At 39.5% G+C, this 20,659-nt stretch overlaps 1 protein-coding gene across 1 annotated transcript in view; it reads right to left on the bottom strand.

Moving 5' to 3' along the window:
• Positions 1 to 19,643: 19,643 nt before the first annotated feature.
• CPXM2 (carboxypeptidase X, M14 family member 2) overlaps positions 19,644 to 20,659 on the bottom strand; it is a 79,303-nt gene continuing 78,287 nt past the window's right edge. The window contains exon 13 of the mRNA XM_075107636.1: positions 19,644 to 20,236. Coding sequence (XP_074963737.1) covers positions 19,983 to 20,236 — 254 coding nt within the window. The 3' untranslated portion in view covers positions 19,644 to 19,982. The remainder of the gene's footprint in view (positions 20,237 to 20,659) is intronic.

The following is a 20,659-nucleotide window of genomic DNA, read 5'->3' on the forward strand; positions in this document are numbered from 1 at the left end:
GTGCCCAAGTGTGTTGTTCTACTGACTCGCAGGGTTTAGTTGTTGACTGTGCTTTAATAACAACATCATAACTTCAATACTCAGATGTGGGTAAACAGTCACGAAATCAAGGCAAATATCTCCAGTCTCCTCCTTGTGATCTCTAGACAGAGATTTGAGCTGAAGATTAAATGCCACTCCAGTGCACAGATAAGGCCTCTTAAGAGCTCTTTTGATTCTCTTACAGGTGTTAAATCTCTGCTGTAGAAAAGCAGAAGAAACCCCAGAAAAGCTCAAAATTCTCAGACATCAAATAATTTCTGATTTAACCAACGTAATTACTTTGTGCTCTGACTTTGGTTCCCATTTCCCCCCTTTATTTTAAACAGCTTGACAAATAAATTTCTTTTTTTTCATCTTTCTCTGTGCGCGCACTCCCTTTTAGTCTCTCACACACACAGATGGTCTCTACAGATTAACACTGTGCTCTCAGAAAGGCTGGCAGTGCTGGACGAGGTAGATAATTTATTCATGTTCAGCTTATAACCACTTGCTATTTGTACTAAAGGCAACACACAAATCAGGCTCCAAATGCAAAGCTTTCACCATAGTCGTTGGGAGAAGCTGGAGACATGCTGGTTCTGCAAACCCTCAATGCCACAATAATGTCCTCTCAGAGGGGGAAGATATTTCCCAGCATCATGGATCTGTCCTGGGCTCCAGGCTAAAACAGATACCCAAAGAAAAGTGGCTAATACAATGTGAGAGATTCTGGGAGGCTGTTGCTTCTGAATCTGTGGGAGGTTTTATTTTGCTCTGGTCTCCATTACAACTCCTTTTTTTCATCCCTTAGGAAGGACCTAAATATTGCCTTTCACATTACAAAGGCTGATGCAAAGGAATACTAATTCCTGAAAAGATTTGTCTGGAGATTTAGCAGAGACAGAATAATTATCCTGGAAAATGCATCTCATTTCAAAGGACTTGCCATCCACATGGTTTTGAAAAAATTGTCCTTTTGCCAGCATCTAACCCAGTTAGAAGTGTCGTGCCAACTTCTTCTACCCAGACTTTTGAAGGAAACAAGCTATAATGCCAGAAACAAGGTGGGCATGCATCCAGCATGGCAAGACACCTCAAATAATAAAACTACTTATTTATTCTTTTGTATTTAGTGGCACACACAATGTAGAAAAAGGGCCCAGCCAGAGCTGTAGGAGTCCCAGCACAGAATGAAGAGGTGTGTGTTGGCTCTGAGAGGTGTAGTCCATCCTTTGAGTCAGTCTGGTTCCCGCACACTGGAGCGGTACATGAGAAGGTAAACCTCAGCACACCACCAGCTGGCCAAGAGGCCTCTGAAGGGGAAGGGTTGTGAGCTATTTGGGGGTTTATGGTCCATTAGATAACAACAAGCTGACATTATATCCCTGTGTGTGGCTGTGTGGGCTGTTTTCCAATGGGTGTTTGCAGATATGGCATGCAAACAATGTAGAAATACCCATATCGGTGACATTTACTCAAATTATTTTGATTAGTGTCCCTCCCAGAATATTCCCAATGTATTTATTGACAGAAAGACTCTAATGAAAGTTAAAATTAAAGAAAGCAAACGAAACACAATAATCTGGCACTAAATAAGCATCTATTCTTGTTTAGCGTTGTGTCAACAGAAAGAAAAAACGTTCCAGAGGAAGAGGAGATTAAACTACTCTTCAATGTAGGAAAAGTGCTTTTGGAAGGAGATATAGCTCAGGAGGTGCTTTTGCAGTTAAGCAAGAAAGAAGAGCAGGCAGCGGCTCCAGCCATTCCTGCCCTGCCTGTACTCTCGCTAGCACACGCGTAGCACTGGAGCCGCTTGCTGTGAGCTCACCTTGATGCTGAAATAAGGAAACACTTGAGGGTTTGTTTTTTTTTTTTTTTAAATTAAACTCTAACAATTCAGATCATTACAGCATAGCATTTTCCAGATAATTGCTTGTATTAAACTTTAAGCCCCATATTTGAATATGTATATGCTGAAGCATCATATTTTATAATTAAAATTAATTAACTTTGATGGTAATTTTGAACATGCACAGAAGCTTCAGCTGAAAGAAACACTAGGAGGAAACACTGCATGTCGTTCCAATTTTAAGCAGTCTAAATGATTCAGCTTTCCTATTGAGGCTGGACATAGCTATTGCTATTTGCCTTTGGGTTTTGGTAAGGAGTTTTATCACTTTAAATTGCAAATATTTCTTTTCAGATTTCTTTCTCTTTACAGCACTTCCTGAAAGTGCTTTAGAGAACCTATTTCAAAGATGACAAGGGATGTTCTGACATCTTTCCTAATGGTTTCATCATTACATCCAGCTTAACAATTTAAAAATTAATAGTGCATCTTAGCTGTCCAGGTTTCACATTTAATTCCCATTTTACCAACTGCAGCTACATAGCATTTTCCTATCTCTGCCTATATGTGGTGTCAGTTTTGCTTTCATTAGTTCTGTAAGTTTCTTACATGGTAAAATAAATTATTACATACCTTTTCTACATAGCCGTAATTCCTGTTGCTAGGTATTAAACATCCTGACTTTCATGGCATATGGGACGAAATAATGTTGGCTTGATTTATTCTGTTCTACCTGTGTTGCTGAAATTGTGTGCTTGACCCTAATACTCCCAAAATCTTAAATTTACCATTTGTCCAAATTGACCATCACAAGATTTCACTAACATCTTGGGATAAACCCATCATTCTGCTAGTGTTTGAGGAAAAGACCCACCGGGGCAGGAGTCAGCCAGAAATGTTTGCATTATTATCTTATTGTTCCTATTTCTTTCTTTTGTAAACTCTCCACTCCCCACAGGCAAACTGTCAAAATCAGATTGTTTCATTTAAAAGCAGATTTCCCTGGAGTCCAAACAACTTCATACCCATAAAAATAAATGTGATATGAACAGCCAGCCCAACAAAGTGATAGCATCTGAACTCCCTCTAGTCTGATTAGTTATCACCCTTTAGGCAAACCATATTTAAAGCATTGCATTTAGAAAGAGAACCTGCCTTTCCTCCCTCAGGGGCTGTCTTTCATCTTCAGTGCTCCGCAGTGTCTGTGCAGAGAGCAGTGCCTAAGCAAGGACCCGGTATTCATGATGCTCGCTCGCACGTGGCCACCAGGTCAGGCTCTCCCTCAGCACGTCTGTCTTGCAGGTAACTTTTCTCCACATTATCACCTGCATCACTGAGTCCTTGAGCCACCACTCTGAAGCTGTCATTCTTTGAAGGAACATGAGAAAAGACAAAGTATGTTAAATGCATTTTTAACTTCTTATTCAGCGTAAGAGCTGCCAATAACCATAAACATATTGGATACCTTTAGGAAGCCCAGTGCCTTAATAATTTAGGAAACCAATTTTCCTTCTACCTTTAGAAAATTTAATACTTCGCCATAAATTAATGTAATCTGGTCTACTGACCATGCACTTGCATGAGAGCCTTCCTTGCTGTTTTGGAGAGTCTAAGTTGTAGACTGGTTTTCAGCAATGAGTTTGCTTTTCTGGCTTTACCTCTCTGCTAGGGAGCTTTTCCTGAGAGCTGATATGGTAATATGTCTTGCCTAGAGCCTAGGACTTCTTTTCCAATCAACGGAGACAGACATTTCCAGAGGGCAATTCAGAAACCCCGTGTTGGACACAGTAAGATACCAAAGTAAGGTGACACAGCCTGATGTTGAAATGCATAGTCTTTCTTCCAATACATTTCCTGAAAAATTTTAATTGGAAATTTATTTGTAATCACTAAAATCCTATTTTAGGAGCCCTGCACAATTTAAAAAAAAAAAAAACAAACTTCTATTGTAACTGTTACTAACACGAAACAGCTAAAATTCTTACAGGTACATAAGGAAGTATTTAAAATAAAATGTTACAGCAAATGATAGCAGAAAGTTCTTAAGAGAGAGCCTGAAGGGACCTGATTGATAAGATATTGTAGAGACTTTCTACAGACTCCAGGGGGTCTTGGAGTAAAGTCCCAGATCTGAAAGAGTTTGACTACCAAGTTCACTATTTGCAATCAAGAAAGGGTAAACACTAGATTTACAAACGCAGCTAATCTATCATGTGTACACTAACAGAATCACTTCCAGCTGCAGTGATTTGGACTGGAGAATGAGAAAATAATTGATAAAGACAATATTATAGTGAATCAGACATTTGGGGCTCCCCGCCCTCAGGCAGGCTCAGTTATAACTAAACCAGCTCCAGTATAGGACAATCTCACCTGCTTTTTAATAATTCCAGCAGTGGTTTTCCACAAATCCTCTATCCTTTCCAGATTATTTCAAAGTTTTACTGTTCCTATAAATAGATTATTCTCTATAATGTCTAACTTATTGCTGCAAACTTTGATGCAAACTGTACAGTTCTTAATCTGTTTTATCAGGTGCAGTTACAGGAGGAAACAATAAGTGAGAATTTGAAGAGTTAAAGATATATTTACAAGAAACTAAAAATATAAAAGAAACTTTCAGAATCGCCCCCCTCCAAGTTCTTTTATCCTGCAAAACTCCTTTGAAGTGGATAAACACTTGCACAATAAGACTCTCTGTGCAGATGGATGGGATGCTGGCACAGTTCAGTAGCATTATTTCCAAGCTGCTAATGAGTCAACAGTAACAGTGTCACATGCTATTTTCGAAAAGACTTCAGGACATTAGGAAATATTAAAAAAAAGAAGAAACATCAACAACCAAACCCACACATTTTCAAAATTTTGGTTGCCAAAATGTTAGTAAAAATCTTAGCTTTTCCCCGCTCATTGGCATATATGTGAAAGTTTTTGATGGTATTTTATCTATAAAATAGACATAACTTACATCATTTATGTTATTTGTAAACCTCGATGAGATATAAACAGGGACAGCACTGGCAGGTTCCTCCTTGCCTCCCCCCAAGCTGGGGTGCCTCCAGCACATCCCACCACACTCAAGTACCCACCACCAAAATGAGGAAGGCAGGGACCATAGGAGCTAAACAACTTGACACCAGCTGAGAGCTCCTCCGCAGTTCCCATCAGCTGGGGCCAGGGTTCGCGTCCTTTAAACGGTGCCAGCTACCAGGGCTGGCAGGTTGGTCCTGAAATGCTGCACTGTGTTTTTATCATCAATGTGCTTTTCATGTCTCTGAGCGCCATTGCAAGAGCTCCCATGTTGCTCTTAGGTGGATACTCTTGCCTAAACAGAACTAACAGATCCTAAAGGAGTATCTTTATTTTCCCAGTACATTTTTAGAACATTTACATCCCCCTTTGTTTTAAAAGATGTTTGAGTAGTGGCATCTCTAAGCCTTCAACCACAAACTGCCTTCAAGACTTCCATCCCAAAGCCCTCCAGGAGCCACGTGCCTGCCAGGATCTACCCCACATTCCTTTAGGGTGAACAGGGACAAGGTTCCTGCTCCCCCAGGCCAGCCCTGCATGCCACAGTCCCCACGACAGAGCCATTCCTAAATCCCTCTCTAAGCAGCCATTTCTCTATGTTCAATCCAAACTCAGTCAATTCCTCCTCTTAGCAAAGCACAGCTCTCATGCTGGCTTTGCTTGTCAGATGGGCCCCCCTTGGCAGTTTCGGATGCTAAAAATCCCAGGATATTCCAGAGATCAAAATAGTAATTACAAAAAAACATTTTAAAATTACAAATTTTAAAAAGCCCACAATTACCACAATCAGTATCAGAAGGTGTTTTGCCAGAAAAAGATTCACCTGCACACTGAGGATTCAGAGAGAGTGAGGATGCCACAAAAGCCAACAATCAACCTTATGAAAAGTCCAACAGCAGAATAAATTAGAATCTAACAGCAAACCTGGCAGCACTGTGAGGCTCAGGCTTGATCTGAACTCCGACAGAAGAACAAAAGCCAGGGTGGCGCTTTGCTGCACTGATTGATTATTTACAAAATGTACAGTTTCGCAGAGGTGCAAATCCTTGTTTTACCACTATGAGGAAAAAAAAAAAAAGCTAATTTAATGTTTTTAATACATACAAAGTCATGATACATTAATTTTTACAAGGCTGCTCTTTCCTTCCATTTTTCTGATATAAAGATTGCCTTCAGTGCTTTATCATCTGTCCTCATTTAATCCATTTCAAAAATATCTGTGCAGCATGAAACATTGCCGTTGATCTCAGTAAGTGTCTTCTAATAATTGCAGGTTTTAAGAAAGCTAAAGAAAAAAAAAATGACTGAAATTAAGCTTGTAATGAAAAAGAACAAGAAAGAATGAGTAGGAGTATGGTAATTACATGGTTACGACTGTGACAGTAGGCAAAAGAAAACAGAGCAGCAGATGGTATCTAAATCTAAAGGAAAATGTAAATGATGCTGAACATAGACAGTTCTCTAAATAATGGTGTAATTAGCAACAGGTATATGTTCCACCTGAAGAAGTGCTGCCTGATAATTCGAGGCCGTAATCCCATATGGGAGGGGCATACCAGTCGTCTTTATTTGGATGAGAAATCACTTTATCAATTTCTATGCACTGCAGGCCCTTTACTTCACTTTCCTAGCCATCTTTATAATTTTGCTTGTCAATAAACTTGCATTAGATTTTATATTTGTCACTGGTAGTCACAAAAAATATCACCTTATTCTGTGACATTTGTAGCCTTATCATGGCTATTTGCAGTGTAGCCTGAATCAGTAGTAGCTGGCCTCTAGTTCAGTGGGGAAAATAAACATAACACTAGAAGCCAACAAAAATTATCATAGCATTTTAGGACATGCTCCTAGGAAAGCTGCACAGCATTGTAATGAAAATGTTATGTGAATAAGTGCAGTAAAAAAAATCAGGTCTCCCCAGTTTCCCATGTCTGTGCTGGCAATAGAACGTGAAGGATGAAGAGGACCCAGGCAGGAGGTCTGCCCAGCAGATCGCTGACTTACAAAAGAGGCTTTTTTTTAAAGAAGGGTAGAAAGCAGGGCATGTGTGCAGTGCAAACATTTCATCAGCAAAAGCTTGTGTGTCAGGTCTGATAAACTGCTGGCTGAAACACCAGCCAGCTGCCTAAAAGCCTCTTTCCAACTACGAATTATTGGGTGTGTATAAGCACAGTTAATAAGTTTCTTGGGCCCTGTTTTGCTCATGTTGTTGTAATTCTGGAACCAGCAATGTACAGCCACTCTGTAGACTCAGGCAGTGTTTGTCTAAAGATATTTTTACTCATACTTTGTTCTTCCTTTGCAATGCAAAAGAAAGAAGAGGAAGGGAATATATATATCTATACATGTTTCATATTTATATAGTTATATATTTATATCACATAGAAATATATGTTTTACAAATATATTCCTCCAAAGGAATACTACAAAGGCAATAAAATCTATTATTTGTTAAAAATTAGTCAGTTATTTTAATAAAAATATTAATATTTAGAAATTTCAATTATTTTCACTTCTATGTCAAAAGAACCAAAAGAATATTGCTGCCTACCAGCAAAAAATGTGTATCCATAGGCAGTGAGGTCAAAATCTCAGAAGAACTTCTGATTACTTCAGATTGTTTTCTCTATCTTTTGGCCAACTTGCACAGACTTCTTCCAAGCACTGAGGCATATTCTTGCCTATGGTAAAAGTGAGCAGATTAGATTCAGTTGATTAGGTGGCAAAGATACAACCTGTGCCTTTCTAATTTTACTTTTTCTTCCTCCGTAAATCAAATTCCATGTGTGTTCCAAAACCTCCATTGGCTTTAAAGAGCTTCCTGAGGGAGGGAAGCATCCATAGTGGCCCCACATGCCTTGCTCAGCTCACCTGCGCCACCCATGAGCTTCCACACTGTGGCCTGAATCAGCGACACACTCTTCTGCTTTGCATTATGCTTGACACCTTCAGTACATGGTCCCAGGCTGCCTTATGATGTATTTTCTCTTTCCCCTTTCCATCTTAGTTTCTACTGGCCCATGCCATGGCCCGCAGATGGGCTGATGAGTTACTGCTTGTTATTCTGTATATTTTACTTCTTTTAATAGATGCAGGTGCACACGCAGCTGAAATGGTTTCCCCAGGAGCCCGCACTTCTTAATCACCCTATTAAAGTGATTGTGTATTTGCCATAATTTTCACATTAAAATTGTGAATAAAATAAAATTATGTGCTTTAACTACACACAGAGCTGTTCATATTATTTGTTTTGAACAGCTGATTGAATTTAGTTCTGTTTGTTCTTTACAAATTGTTCCCTGCCTGCTCACAGTTTTAGGGAGCTGCTGAGTCACTGAAGTTTTTGAGATTTTTCACATATTTTGTTCGGGGTGGGGGGGCACGAGCACTATTGCTTACAGTGAGCTGATCTGAAATGCCACAGGGCACCTTGCAGACTAGCACCTAACCTGGTAAAGTGCTTGGTCTTCAGTAGGCTAGCAGAGTTTTTCTCATCAATAATCCATGCGTGCACAGAGTCGCCCTACAGCACCAGCATAGCAGAAATAGCCTCAGTGCTAGCTCGGCTGCAGCAGCCTCTATGGATGGGGCACTGAAGCATTAAGCCATCAAAACACACACGTGTCCTGATTTCTGTTTATGTAGACTCTGTATATTTTTGCCTTTCCATACCACATTCTTCAGCCTTCTGGTCCAACTGGCTGATGAGCATACTACAAACAAGCTTCCAGGCAGCCATTTAGTGTCACTTGACGTGGTATACCGCTTGCTTTATATATCTTACTTGCCTGGACAGGGTGGGTAGATGTGCATGTTGCTCCTGCCTTGGAGAACGGGATGAAGGCAATGACTTCAGGTATCTTCTGGTACTTCTCAAGAAGCAGTAAGAAGAAAAAGATATTATCTACCACACTGACCATGAAGACCTGTCCTGCTCCATTGTTTGTTTTTTAAATCATTTAACATGCTTTTATATCAGGGTTTCAAGAACTCTGTTTTTTTGTCTTGCAGAAAGAAACGTGCTGCATATGGGGTATTTGAAAGGCTCTAAACATTTAAGACTGTCTCCTATTTAGGAATGCTTCCTGTGAACTCCTATTCAAGAAATACAGTACTGTTTTAGAATCAGTCTCTTAGGTTTTTCAAAATACATTTGTTTATAACATGCAGGTATGATGTTCATTGTTAAAGCTAGTTTAGCTTGCAGAAGTTTGAAAATTGTGCCTTTGCCTTTGGAACAACATACCAGTGAACTGCAAAAAACTACCAGCCACTGCCGTGAATACTGCTGCCACCATCCCCTCCCCTCCCACATTGCGCTCGTAAGAAAAAATGTTATAGAGACAAGCACTGGTGATGCTACTCAGTTTATTTGTACTTCAAGTACTGTTCCCCTGAAGGAATGAAAACGAGGGACACCATTTTCTTACTCCCAAGTCTCTTCTCTCTCGCATCCTCTCCCTCTGGGATGGTTTGCATGAGCATACTGCAGGTGTGTGTCTTTTAGGCTTTCTCTTGTTATTTTCTTGCCCCTTACACTGTTTCTCTCTACACCATCCCAAACAAGTGATCAGCTTTTGAGAGATGGCTAGTTGATGAAGGGAAGCAGTTACAGCTGAATTTCAGGGAGTTTTCTGTACAAACCATAATAAATGTACAATGCTGGATGTGTCAGTTACCCCACCAGTCCCCATGTCTTCTTACGTGACACCTCTCTCTCCTGGGACTGTCACTGTTCTCCAGTTCTCTTTTCTTTTGCCAACAAAACAACATCGCAGAACTTTTTTTCACCAAAACAGGGTGATTTTCAGCAGTGACTCAGGCTCTGGGTTTCTCTCTGGAAAGCTGATGCTTAATGTATAAGATAAGGTGCATAAGATGGTAAGGTGTATAAGATAGGGTGCATAGAACTTAGAGAGGGGCGAAGGGGCAAAGGCAATCACTGTGGGTACTGTGATTAAAGTGATCTACTAAGTACAGCAAATATTTTTATAAGCTCAATGTTAATGTTAAACACAAAATTCCTATAAGAAAAGCAGTCTTAGGAAGCAACAAGTGAAAAACAAAATGTCCTCATAATAGTACAAGTCCAATGTCTTAAAAATGTCTAGTCTGGCTCTTGCAAATTCATGGGTTCAGCTTAAAAACTAACAAAATCAGCAGAAAAAATATAATTGAGGACATTTGTATCTGGCCATGGTTTCTCCAGATGCTTGCGAACTTCTGACCTTTAGCTTTCTTCTACAACTCTGAAGGGTAGAAATTTATTTCTTTTAAAAAACCAAAAGCTGAGATCCTTCTGGGGAGATCTGTAGTATAAATAAATATGCTGGCAGCATTTTACCAGAGCTCAAATGCCATCTTTTTATTAGTACTTTGTTTACAGCAGCACCTACAATGTCCTGGACCTTTTACAAACATTCAAGTAGGGATGGGTCACAAATCTGATGTGGAAAATCATCATACTTTCACAGGAGGAATTGGATAAAAAGTGTCTCTTGGTGATCCACAATGACTGTCTTTGAATTACTGATAAGGAAGTAAGTCTACCAAATGCAGTGACAAAGTGGCTGGGAAATTTTATCCTGATGTCAGTAGGTTTTACATGGCTTCAACAGATGAGACTTTGTTCTTGTCTCCTCTTCAATGCCTCTTTTAAACCTGACTTATGCAAAACCATGACCAAGGTCCAAAATATTTCAAGGTAGCATTTTCAGACACAGAAGCCACAGGAGACTGGAGTTTTCTTCTGCAGGGTGGGGTTGGTTTTTTGTGATTTTTTTGGGGGTTGCGTTTTGGGTTTTGTTTTGTTTTGCTTTTGCTTTGTCCCCTCCATTTTTCTTTTTAGGAGGAATGGAGGGATGTTAAAACCACTGTTTTGCATCTTGAGTTCTTAGGCTACAGCTTCATCACTGAAACAAATTCAAAGAGATATAATCAGGAAAGCTGATAAATACTACAGACTCCTTCATTCTGCTTTGATTGTTACTATAATAAGGCTACATTTGCACAGTTTGGTTTTTCTAATGTCAAACAATTGGCAGCTCTGTAGTGTTGATGCCCCCTGAGGGCTGCCTGTCATCATAATTGCTTCTGTCTACTGAAAGTAAACATATGAAGTGTATACAACATGCCCACACAAGGCAGATAAACACACACACACTGGTATCATTGTGGGTCACAGACTCATCTTTCTATTATTTTTAACATCCTTATTTATTCCTTGTTCCCCCTCCAGAGTTTATTTTTTCCCCTAATAACATATTCATTTTATTTTAAATTGGGAATGGATCATTTCAACATCCTTAGCAGTTCATGATACTTCTTTAATATCTTTCTAGAAACTCAACACCTCTCTCCAGACTCTGTTGGAATGGCAGCGATGACTCAGAGCAATACCTGTGCCTGGTATGGGCCAAATATTTTGAACAGGAGGTTGAACAGAGCCCTAGCTTGGATTATTTCACATGTGCTCCATTGACTGTCCATCTTCCTGGCATGAGAAGGATATAATACCATTTCCTCCTTCACGCTGAACATGATGTTCATGTCAAAACATAAACTCGTGGAAGGAATGCTTCTTCAACCCTCCCATTTCCTACCCTGAGCTTTTACTATCTCTCTTCCGAGTCCCTTGGTGTGAAAAATACTGTCTTCTCCTTCCTGCTAGATCCTAAAATTCAGAGTAATTTTATTCTTATTTGAAAAATTAGAGTTATCAATATTTGGGGATCAATAAAATGTGCCAGCATCTGCTTCTGAACTCTCTGATTTGGACTGGAAATCTTCAAATGCCAACCGTGTAGGCTGTTCCTTGTTGGCCATCTCACTGAGGGCTTCAAAAACAGGAACTATATGAAACTTCAGGAATAGACAATTTAGGGAATATTTTTCAGGACAAATAGGTGAGTAGAAGCTTTCAACCTGAATCCTCTTTTTTATGTTTCAGCTTTTCTCTGAAAAAGTGGTTATCTTTCTCCCCACACCAATTTCATGCTTTTTCTGTTCTCATTTCCCAAACACTAACCTAAGAAGCAAACAAGTTCCCTGCAGATTACAAGGATAAATTCTGGGGAAGCTCTATTGATTTATATTTCGTGCAGATCTGGTCATAGTATTTCTTCTCAACCAGCATTCACGGTGCGTTTTCTAAAATGGGGAAAATTTGCTCTTCATTACTTTACCCAAAGTTAGTACCAGTAAGCCACAAAGCAAGTGGCCAGATGAAACCCCGTCATTCTCAAGGGCTTACTACATTTGATTTTCAGTCATCCAGCAGTCAAGGAATTAATAATACATCTAAAGAATGTGATAATATAAAAAGTACTCTCTGGAGACTCCTACTACTTTAAGAATGATGGATTGCTTCCAAAGCCAAGAAGGAAATTCATCAATTAATTTGTATGAACACTTTCATTAGCAAGAAACTGATTTTATAATGCTGGATTTTCTCCAGATCATGTAAGTTCTTCACATCACTTAATGCTGAATGTGGCATAGCTATTGAAAATTTAGCACCATCAGTACTCAAATTTACAGCGACTCAGAGTCATGAAACCGATTCTTGGTGACCTTCTTGCAAAGTGGTATGATGTGTGCAATGAAACACAATGAAATTTCAGTAAAACCAGATACCATGTGTCTCTGAAGAATAACTATCAAAGTTGGAACACTCAAGTAACATATTTTAGCATTTTAAAATTACAATGTAGCAACAAACAGTAGAAAAAGCATTTAGAATTAAACTGAAGAGGCAGATTTAACAACTTACCTTCGTTTCCGGTGAAGCTGTTGACTCAATGGTCTTGGTCCTTCAGTGCAAACACAGGGTGTTGAAATGTTACTGGAAACCATCCTGTTCATTATAGTGGCTCTAGATGCCATTCATGAGCCAAATGCAGAAAAATAAACTTTTGCATTTAGGCAGATACAGTGTAGATCATAGAAGCAGTGTCTTTTTTTCCATTACACTTCCAACTGCTTTCCAGATTATACTGTAAGTCTACAAGTTCTGCTTGAGACACCCTGATCCAACCTTGGAGCCACCAGGACCTGATTAGTGAGCTGGGTTAGAGCTGTGGCATGCCACTAGGAGACAACCAAATTAATGATAAAGGTTGGACTAGATGATCCCTGACATCCCTTCCAACCTGTGATTCTGTGATTCACTGGTGAGTTAGAGGGCTCACAAAACGATAATAAATAGGAATGTGATTTTAACGCCTTTTACATTAAAAACCAAACCAAACCAAACAAAACCAAAACCAAAAACCAAACCTGAAGCTGTGTAATCAGATCCAGATCCTTGTGGTAAGAAATAGATCTCAAATTTAAATTGCCCTGGTCTATTCAAGTGAGATTATGCTGCCATTGATCCTTATTAACCTAGGAATTGAATTTCTGTCATATCTCAACCTCAAAAAGTAATTCCATTTTTCATATTTTTACTTGCTGACAATAAGGTTGGCAGAATTTTGTTAGGTCTTTAAATGATGATTTACCCTGAACGCTCTTTTTTGTTGCTTTTAGGATAGAACAGAATTAATACGAATGCTTGTGCTGTTGACATAAGTGGTGCATTGAATTTTAGAAAGCAGCTCCTGCAAATTAAGTGAGAGTTAATGACTAGAATAATTAAAATATCTGGTGGTTGATATTAATTCATATAATAAGTGTGAATTGTTACTAACTGCTTTCTCTAGACCACATCAGTATTTCAGAATATACAGTACAGATTTAGAATGGAAAAGAGAAATCTTTCTGCTCATAACTGTGATTTGGTATTACTATTCATAAATATTATTTTGAACATGTAGAGGAGGTTTTTGGTTTGCTTATTTTGCTTAGAAAAAGCAAAGTGTTTTGGTCTTTTTTTTGTGGGTCTGGTTTTATTTTGCATCTCATTCTCTTTGAAGAACCCATTCCGTATATATATTTTTATCACAAGCATGGTTGGACTCCCTCCATACAGGCACTTACCACGCTGCCGTGCTTGAAGCTACATCCTGGGTCTCTGTATTTACATATTTCTTTAGCTCTGTATATGTCCATATACCTTTTTCTGGCCTTGAAAGCCACTGTGCACATTGATGCTTTACCATCTGAGACAGGATCTTTCAGCTGCTTTTAGTGCCAGTCTACTCTGGACATTGCATTTCGTTGGTACGGAGTGAAGAGCAGGGTGATTTATTATTTAAACCACTGGGGAAAAGTGCTTATTTTTGTATGGATTTCATAGGTGTTGCAAGACAACTTTAAATACGTCTATAACTTCTTCATAAAGTCTTCATAAATCTAAATGCAAAGCACTCCTTAGGAGCTATCATTTAATCTTTTTTTTTTTCTTTTTCAACATTTGCTGTTCATCAGTCCTTCAGCTTTTTCTTTATCTGTGTCCTGATTAGGAAAAATAGAGCTTTCCGAATTGCCCACACCTTCTCTTAGAATAGTATTAAGCCAAAAGAGTAGGCAGTTGCAGAGCAGTGCAATGCTTCTTTGTAGTATTTTGCTGAAAAAGACCCCCACTTTCATAATTGCTGCTATACCTTGAGAGCCCAAATTTTATCTCCAGTGCGATGTCGGCACTCCGGCCATGCTCTGACGACCTTCACAGCAGGCTGGACCTCCATCTGGCAGTCTGGCTCATGGGGAGAGGTAAGTGCTTGAAAGGTCTCTGAAGATCAGTTTAGAGTCAAGCGAAGTAGCCTGAGCGGAAAACTGTATGGGATATTGTTTAATCCAGCCTGTACAAAGCACCAGACTCAGGGGAGGGGAAGATGAGTTTAACCCCTCTGAGCCTGGCACTATAGCAGATGATTAAAGGCACTCATATATCTGAAAAGGCAGACTAAGTGTGTAAACACGCAGCTATATAGTGCCTTTATGTTCACTGCCTAAACTTTTTTCACAGGCTTTCCAAAATCCATTCTTAGAATTTTTTACCAGTAAAGATACTAATTTCAGGTAGGTATGAGCTGAAATGTTATACTAAAAGTTGTCCAGTCAATACAGCCCCTCTGAAATGCATGAAAGGCATAAAAATGTCCTTTTCTGCCTAATGAGCGTGGAACAGATAATGAGCATGAAAACACTGTTTAAAATTTTCATGGGAAGCAATAATCCAAATCTCCACCAAAATAAAATTAGGTAACTAGTCAGGTTAAAAGGGTAGAGAAGCTACCACAACAACTCTTCAAAAAATCTTCCTGCAACTCTGAATGTGGACTTGGTGGGTTTCTAAGTCTCACCTAGGCTTAAACTGGCTATGTATGCTGTAAAATGGTGATTATACCAGTGGAAGATGGCAGAGAATGGCTATTTAGTGACTTACTGTTCCAGGCACAAGATTGCATTCACTGTGATGGCTTCATTGAACATAAATTTTGCAGCTCAGAAATCATATTACAGCCCTACAGTGAAATGCAAAAATGTCAGCTCAAGCTAAATGACATTTAAAAAGAAATTAAAGACTAGTAAGCACATTAGACTAAGTGTATAGATGTGATTTAAACTTGGAAAATTAAGGAAATACCAGAGTAAAGACCTAAAACTTCTGTAAGTTAATCACCTGAAGCCAAAAAGATTCAGAAGTATTTATTAAGGACTGAAAAGGACTGAGGAAACTGCTTTCCACTAGGATAGCACGAAGAAGCAGAGGCAAAAGTGGCACTAAAATTATCCATGAAATCAATTGTAAAAATCACTGACCCTGTTTCCATGTATGCAACTGCTCCAATAAGAAAGGAAAAAGGCTTTTGGAAAATTGTATCCTCTTAGTGAGTATGAAATGGAGCTTCTTTGGGCTCCTGCTGGATAGCTGGTAGCTGCACACAGAGCTGTTTTCTTTCCCTGCAGTGTTTCTATGCCGGCATAGCAGTGTACTGCAGCAGGAGGTGATGCTACTGCAATATATGACTTGCATGTGCATTTGTACTCCCTCCCTCAGGCTTATGGTATTATGACTGAATTCACAGAGACGAATTACAAAGATAAATGGTAAAGAGGCACATTTGCCTCCAAACTTGGCCATTTTCAGACCCATAGCAAATATATCACATGCCAATTTTTAAAGGTTAACTGGTGAAAGTCATTGGCATGAAACTACTCGTACCCTCTTTTAAGTTAACTCATCTCTGTTCCAGTGTTTCTCAAAAAGGTCAACCACCTACCACAGCATGATAAAAGAGGCAAGTAAATCTGGCTGTATAATTCTGTCACTGGCTGCTGAAATCTACTTTTTGGGAAGATGTCCCATATTCACTGAAAATAAGGAGCTGAGATGAGAAGGAAAAACCTCAACTCTACATGGATAAAGGAAAGGAAAGTAGTTGGTGACAGAGGCTGAAAATATGTGACAGGCTTAAAATACCCAGCAAAAAAATGCATTTCTTCACCAGCATAGTCAATAACTTAATTTACATTCATTTTTATCAGTGTGTTTTACTCACACAGAGCTCAACCTCCTGGTAAAAGGAATACTTGGATATTCCTAACAGTCTTCTGGTGCCAGCAGGTTAAATTTGGGCTACAGATTACCAAGTTTCACTACACTTATGCCGACATGTGTAAGTAGATACAGTTTGAGTAGATACAGTTTTATTGGCTTCAGCATTCCCAAGCTGAGTTGCAGATACTGGGATCTGTCTCTGAGAGGTTAACGTACTTGTAGTTACGAAGATGGATGAGAAAAACTGAGATACGGGGTGATAAAAGTTGTGATAATTAAACAGATAAAAAATGAATAGCTGGATAGCATGACATGGATAGTCAAGGAGAAGCCAGCCAGCTCACACTATTTTATGATTGTCAGGGCTCTGCATGGGAGCAGATGACTGATGGCTGGTATTATCAAGGAGAGTGGAATATGTCCTGTTTGAACTTTTTATTTGTTTAACCTTCACTGTATGAGTGAGACTGTGCAGCTGAATTTCTTATTACATGGAAGGGATTTTATTTTTTCTTTTGTATCAGGGATGATCAAAGCTTAGCAAAGTCCTTGTATAAGTAGCTGTTAAAATGGATCTGTAATCATAAAAGGAGCGTATCCATCCTCAAGTTTTATTTCCTGTCGCTTCCGCAGGGTTGTCTATTTTCCTACCACACTAAAAGGAAAAAAGATTAAAAGAGCAGAATTTAGGAAAAAGTACCTGTTCTAAAGACTTGGAAGAGGTAGATAAATAGAAAACACTGGTATCTAGATTTATTGGTTTGTGGTTTATATCTATCTAAAAGTTAAATGGCAGTGCTATACATTTCAAAGTAAATGAACATTTTAACTTCTGAGTGCATAACTATAGCAGTAAATAGGCCATGCATCCATTCAGTATTATTATACTCAGGGCAGGCATAAGCATCTTATCTCAGCACAAGATATTCACACATCTGAAGTTCCAGTAAAATTCCTTTGAACATGAGTCTTCTCCAGTGTAAAGGTGCTGGACAATCAAAAAATAATTGCACAGACAAGTACACTTGACAGCTATTAGGCCATTTATTTAATAATGCCTGGACTAAAATGTAGTAAGATCACCTGCATTAGTCATAGTTCTGCTCTGCCCAAGTAGGCGTAAGCACCAGTCATGGCCAGTAAAGATCACCAAGGCCATGGTCTTCAGCATCTGATGTTACGAAGGTCTTCAGCAAACAGAGTCCATCTAATTTTAGCTAACAGACATTGAAGAATTTCCCATCAAATCCACTTGTTGCTATCAAATGAAAATAACTTCTCGCTGAGATCACCTCGTACATGAGAACAAAGCATAAGGACCTCTAGGTTTGTAAAATCTCAAACCAGCCTGAAACATTATTTCAAGGTAGAAAGAACTGACCTGTCTGGACTAAGATAGTGGTTTCCACCTTCAGTCTGGTTACCAGAGTGATTTAAATTTGGCTGGTTAGTTCCTTGTTTTCCTGTGCATGCCAACCATCCTAGCAAGTTGACTGGGTAGCCTTCGTGCAACTCCAGAGAGAAGCCACCCGGGAAACTCCATTAATTCATAACACAAAAAATCGTGTATGGCCCTGATCTATGGTGGTGGTAAAAAAACCCCAATATCTACATATGCCAAAGAACAAGCCAAATTAAACTGCTAACAAATTGTCTGCTGTCATTGCTCCATGTTCCAAAACTATTTCACATTGCGACCTGCACAAAACAGCATTAATCCCTCCTCAGCTGCCAAAAAAACCCTTCTTGACAAGTTGCTGTTATATTTGCTATACAAAAATATATTGCATATAGAATGTTAAGGGTGGTAAACAGAGTGAAATAACTAAAATATAATTACAAATGCTAATGCAATGATGGAATTATTTGTTTACTTCTGTTATTTAATTTAAATGATGCTGACTAGGAATCAGAGTTCCATAATTTCAGTTATAGAAAATTATGTATGTATTTTCTTTGAGCCCTTGCTGCCAAATGCATTGCTGTTATTTAATGGTATCTGCAGAACAAGCATGGGCTGGAATTCTCTAAGAAATTTAAAATACAACTATTTATGCAAGGGTGCGCGATTATATAATTCAGTCCACAATCTTTTGCTTTTTATGTGTTTACAAGATTTGTTGACAAGAAAAAAGATTTAATACAGACGGCACGTGATATTTTTACAGTAAGTTTTCTACTTGCACTTTATTTTTCTGTTTTGAATGATACTTTGGTGATCGACTTTTCCAAGAATTATATCAAATAGGCAAAAATTGTAATAGCAGTTAAAATGTTTTAAACAGAACTGTACTTGGAAGTGTGTGCCGCAGTCTTTCTACCAAGCATATGGAGAGACGTTTATTTAGCTGCAGACTTTTGACTGGCTAAAATCATACAGCTGGCCCTTCATTTGGTATAATTAAGGCTGCAACATCGAAGCTAACAGAGCAAAGTTGATTTTCACCAGCTGATATTTTGACCAGTGTTTATTTCATTCATTCTTAGATATGATCTGCATCTTTCCTGAACCTCAGTACTATCCTGCTGTACAGTTTTGTTACTTAAAAGCCAACAATAAAGCAAAAATCCTGCTGTCAGAGTCATGAGGCCAGAAAAGTAGCAGCAGCTGCAGTGGCAAGATGAGCAGACCATGCAGAGGAATACAAAATCCCTTGTATGTCATGGAAGACAGTGGCACAAGGTGTGCACAAGCACAAAAGGCAATTACAGGCAGGCCAAAACCAAGAAAAAATATGAAGTCAGTGGGTTTGTGAAATAAGAACATGCCAGTGATCAAATCTCTCCTTTCATATGCAAGATATGACTGGCTGTATCTACAAGAAAAAGCTTTGTTTCAAGTCCTTCTCCCAGGTTAGAGAGGGGGTGCCATGCCACAGTGCTGCAGTGATCCTTATCCCATGCCCTTTTGCTTAGCTTTAGTTCATGGAGTAAAAACATGGCCTTAAAAAGCCAGAGAAGAAAACCATTCCTGTCATTAAACTCTGGAATCACAAGATATCCTTAAATATAAACAACCCAAGCAGGAAAGCTAAGGTGGGTTATTCACTTCAGGTATTTTCCCAAAATATTATGGTGCTTGTCAAAAGGTGGACTTTCAGGGAAAAGGGGACTGAAATTTTGACACAAATTTTAATGATATTCAACAGAAGTTGTCCCCTCTCAGCTTTCCTCCTATATGAGATTAAAATGTAAAGAGTGTAAAAACTTTTTTGAATTTCAAAAATATACCATTTTCATACTTTAAAAGCAACATTTTTCAGTTTTTCTTTCAAAACAACACTTCTTTATAAGTATCTCTCTTTTTTCTTTTTTCTATTTTTAAAGAAAACAGATTTACAAAGGATTAAATAACCCAACAAGCAAAAAAATTTCACTCCAGATTAACTCAAGACATCTTTCTACATTCTTCCTGCCTCTCCCCCCAAACTGGGGCTTATTTTGGTTCAACTTGACTTTTGTTTCTGATTTTTTGCCAAACTGAGAAACCCCACTACTCATCCAGCTCCACTAACAGAAAGGCCTCGTGCAGAGAAATATGTATGAAGAGACGGGCTATGTAACTCTCACTACGACTACAGCCAGGCTGATAGAAGCAGAGCTCATGGATGCCGCGGGCTGCCGGGCTGAGGTCTATCGCTGCTGCCGCCACTGCCGAGCCCTCTGCCTGAGCCGCCGGACGGACAGGCTGATCGGCTGCTTCCCAAACTTCTTCATGATCTCCTTGATTCTCGCCAGGTTGGTTTTGGAGATAGTGAAGTCGCACTGGGTAGCTCCCATGTCATAGCCGACTTCACAGGTCTTGGTAGCGGCGGTGTAGCCCTCCGCCTTCACACCCACCACGTACTCCCCCGGGTTGAGGAGACGCCAGTAATCCCCATCGGCTCCTGGTAGGAAAAGAGATGGTTTTCAGGACAGAGGCCCTTTCTCCCTGAGGAAGTTGATGTTTATGAGAATACAGAAATCGATGCACATGGGTAAGATGACAGCACAGGCAGCAAGCCTGCATCTTCCCACCAGGGGGGTGTCAGTGAGGCTGCCCCACATCATAGAATCATACAATCATAGAATGTCCTGAGCTGGAAGGGACCCACAAGGATCATTGAGTCCAACCCCTGTCCCTGCACATGACACCCCAAATTCACACCGTGTCTCTGAGGGCCTTGGCCAAGTGCTGCTTGAATATCGCCCGGCTGGTGCCGTGATGCCTCCCTGGGGAGCCTGTTCCAGGGCTCCACCACCCTCTGGGGGAAGGACCTTTCCCTAATACCCAGCCTAACCCTCCCCTGGCACATCTCCCTGCCATTCCC

Source organism: Phalacrocorax aristotelis, chromosome 12 (assembly GCF_949628215.1).
Source record: "Phalacrocorax aristotelis chromosome 12, bGulAri2.1, whole genome shotgun sequence".
Classification (NCBI taxonomy): domain Eukaryota; kingdom Metazoa; phylum Chordata; class Aves; order Suliformes; family Phalacrocoracidae; genus Phalacrocorax; species Phalacrocorax aristotelis.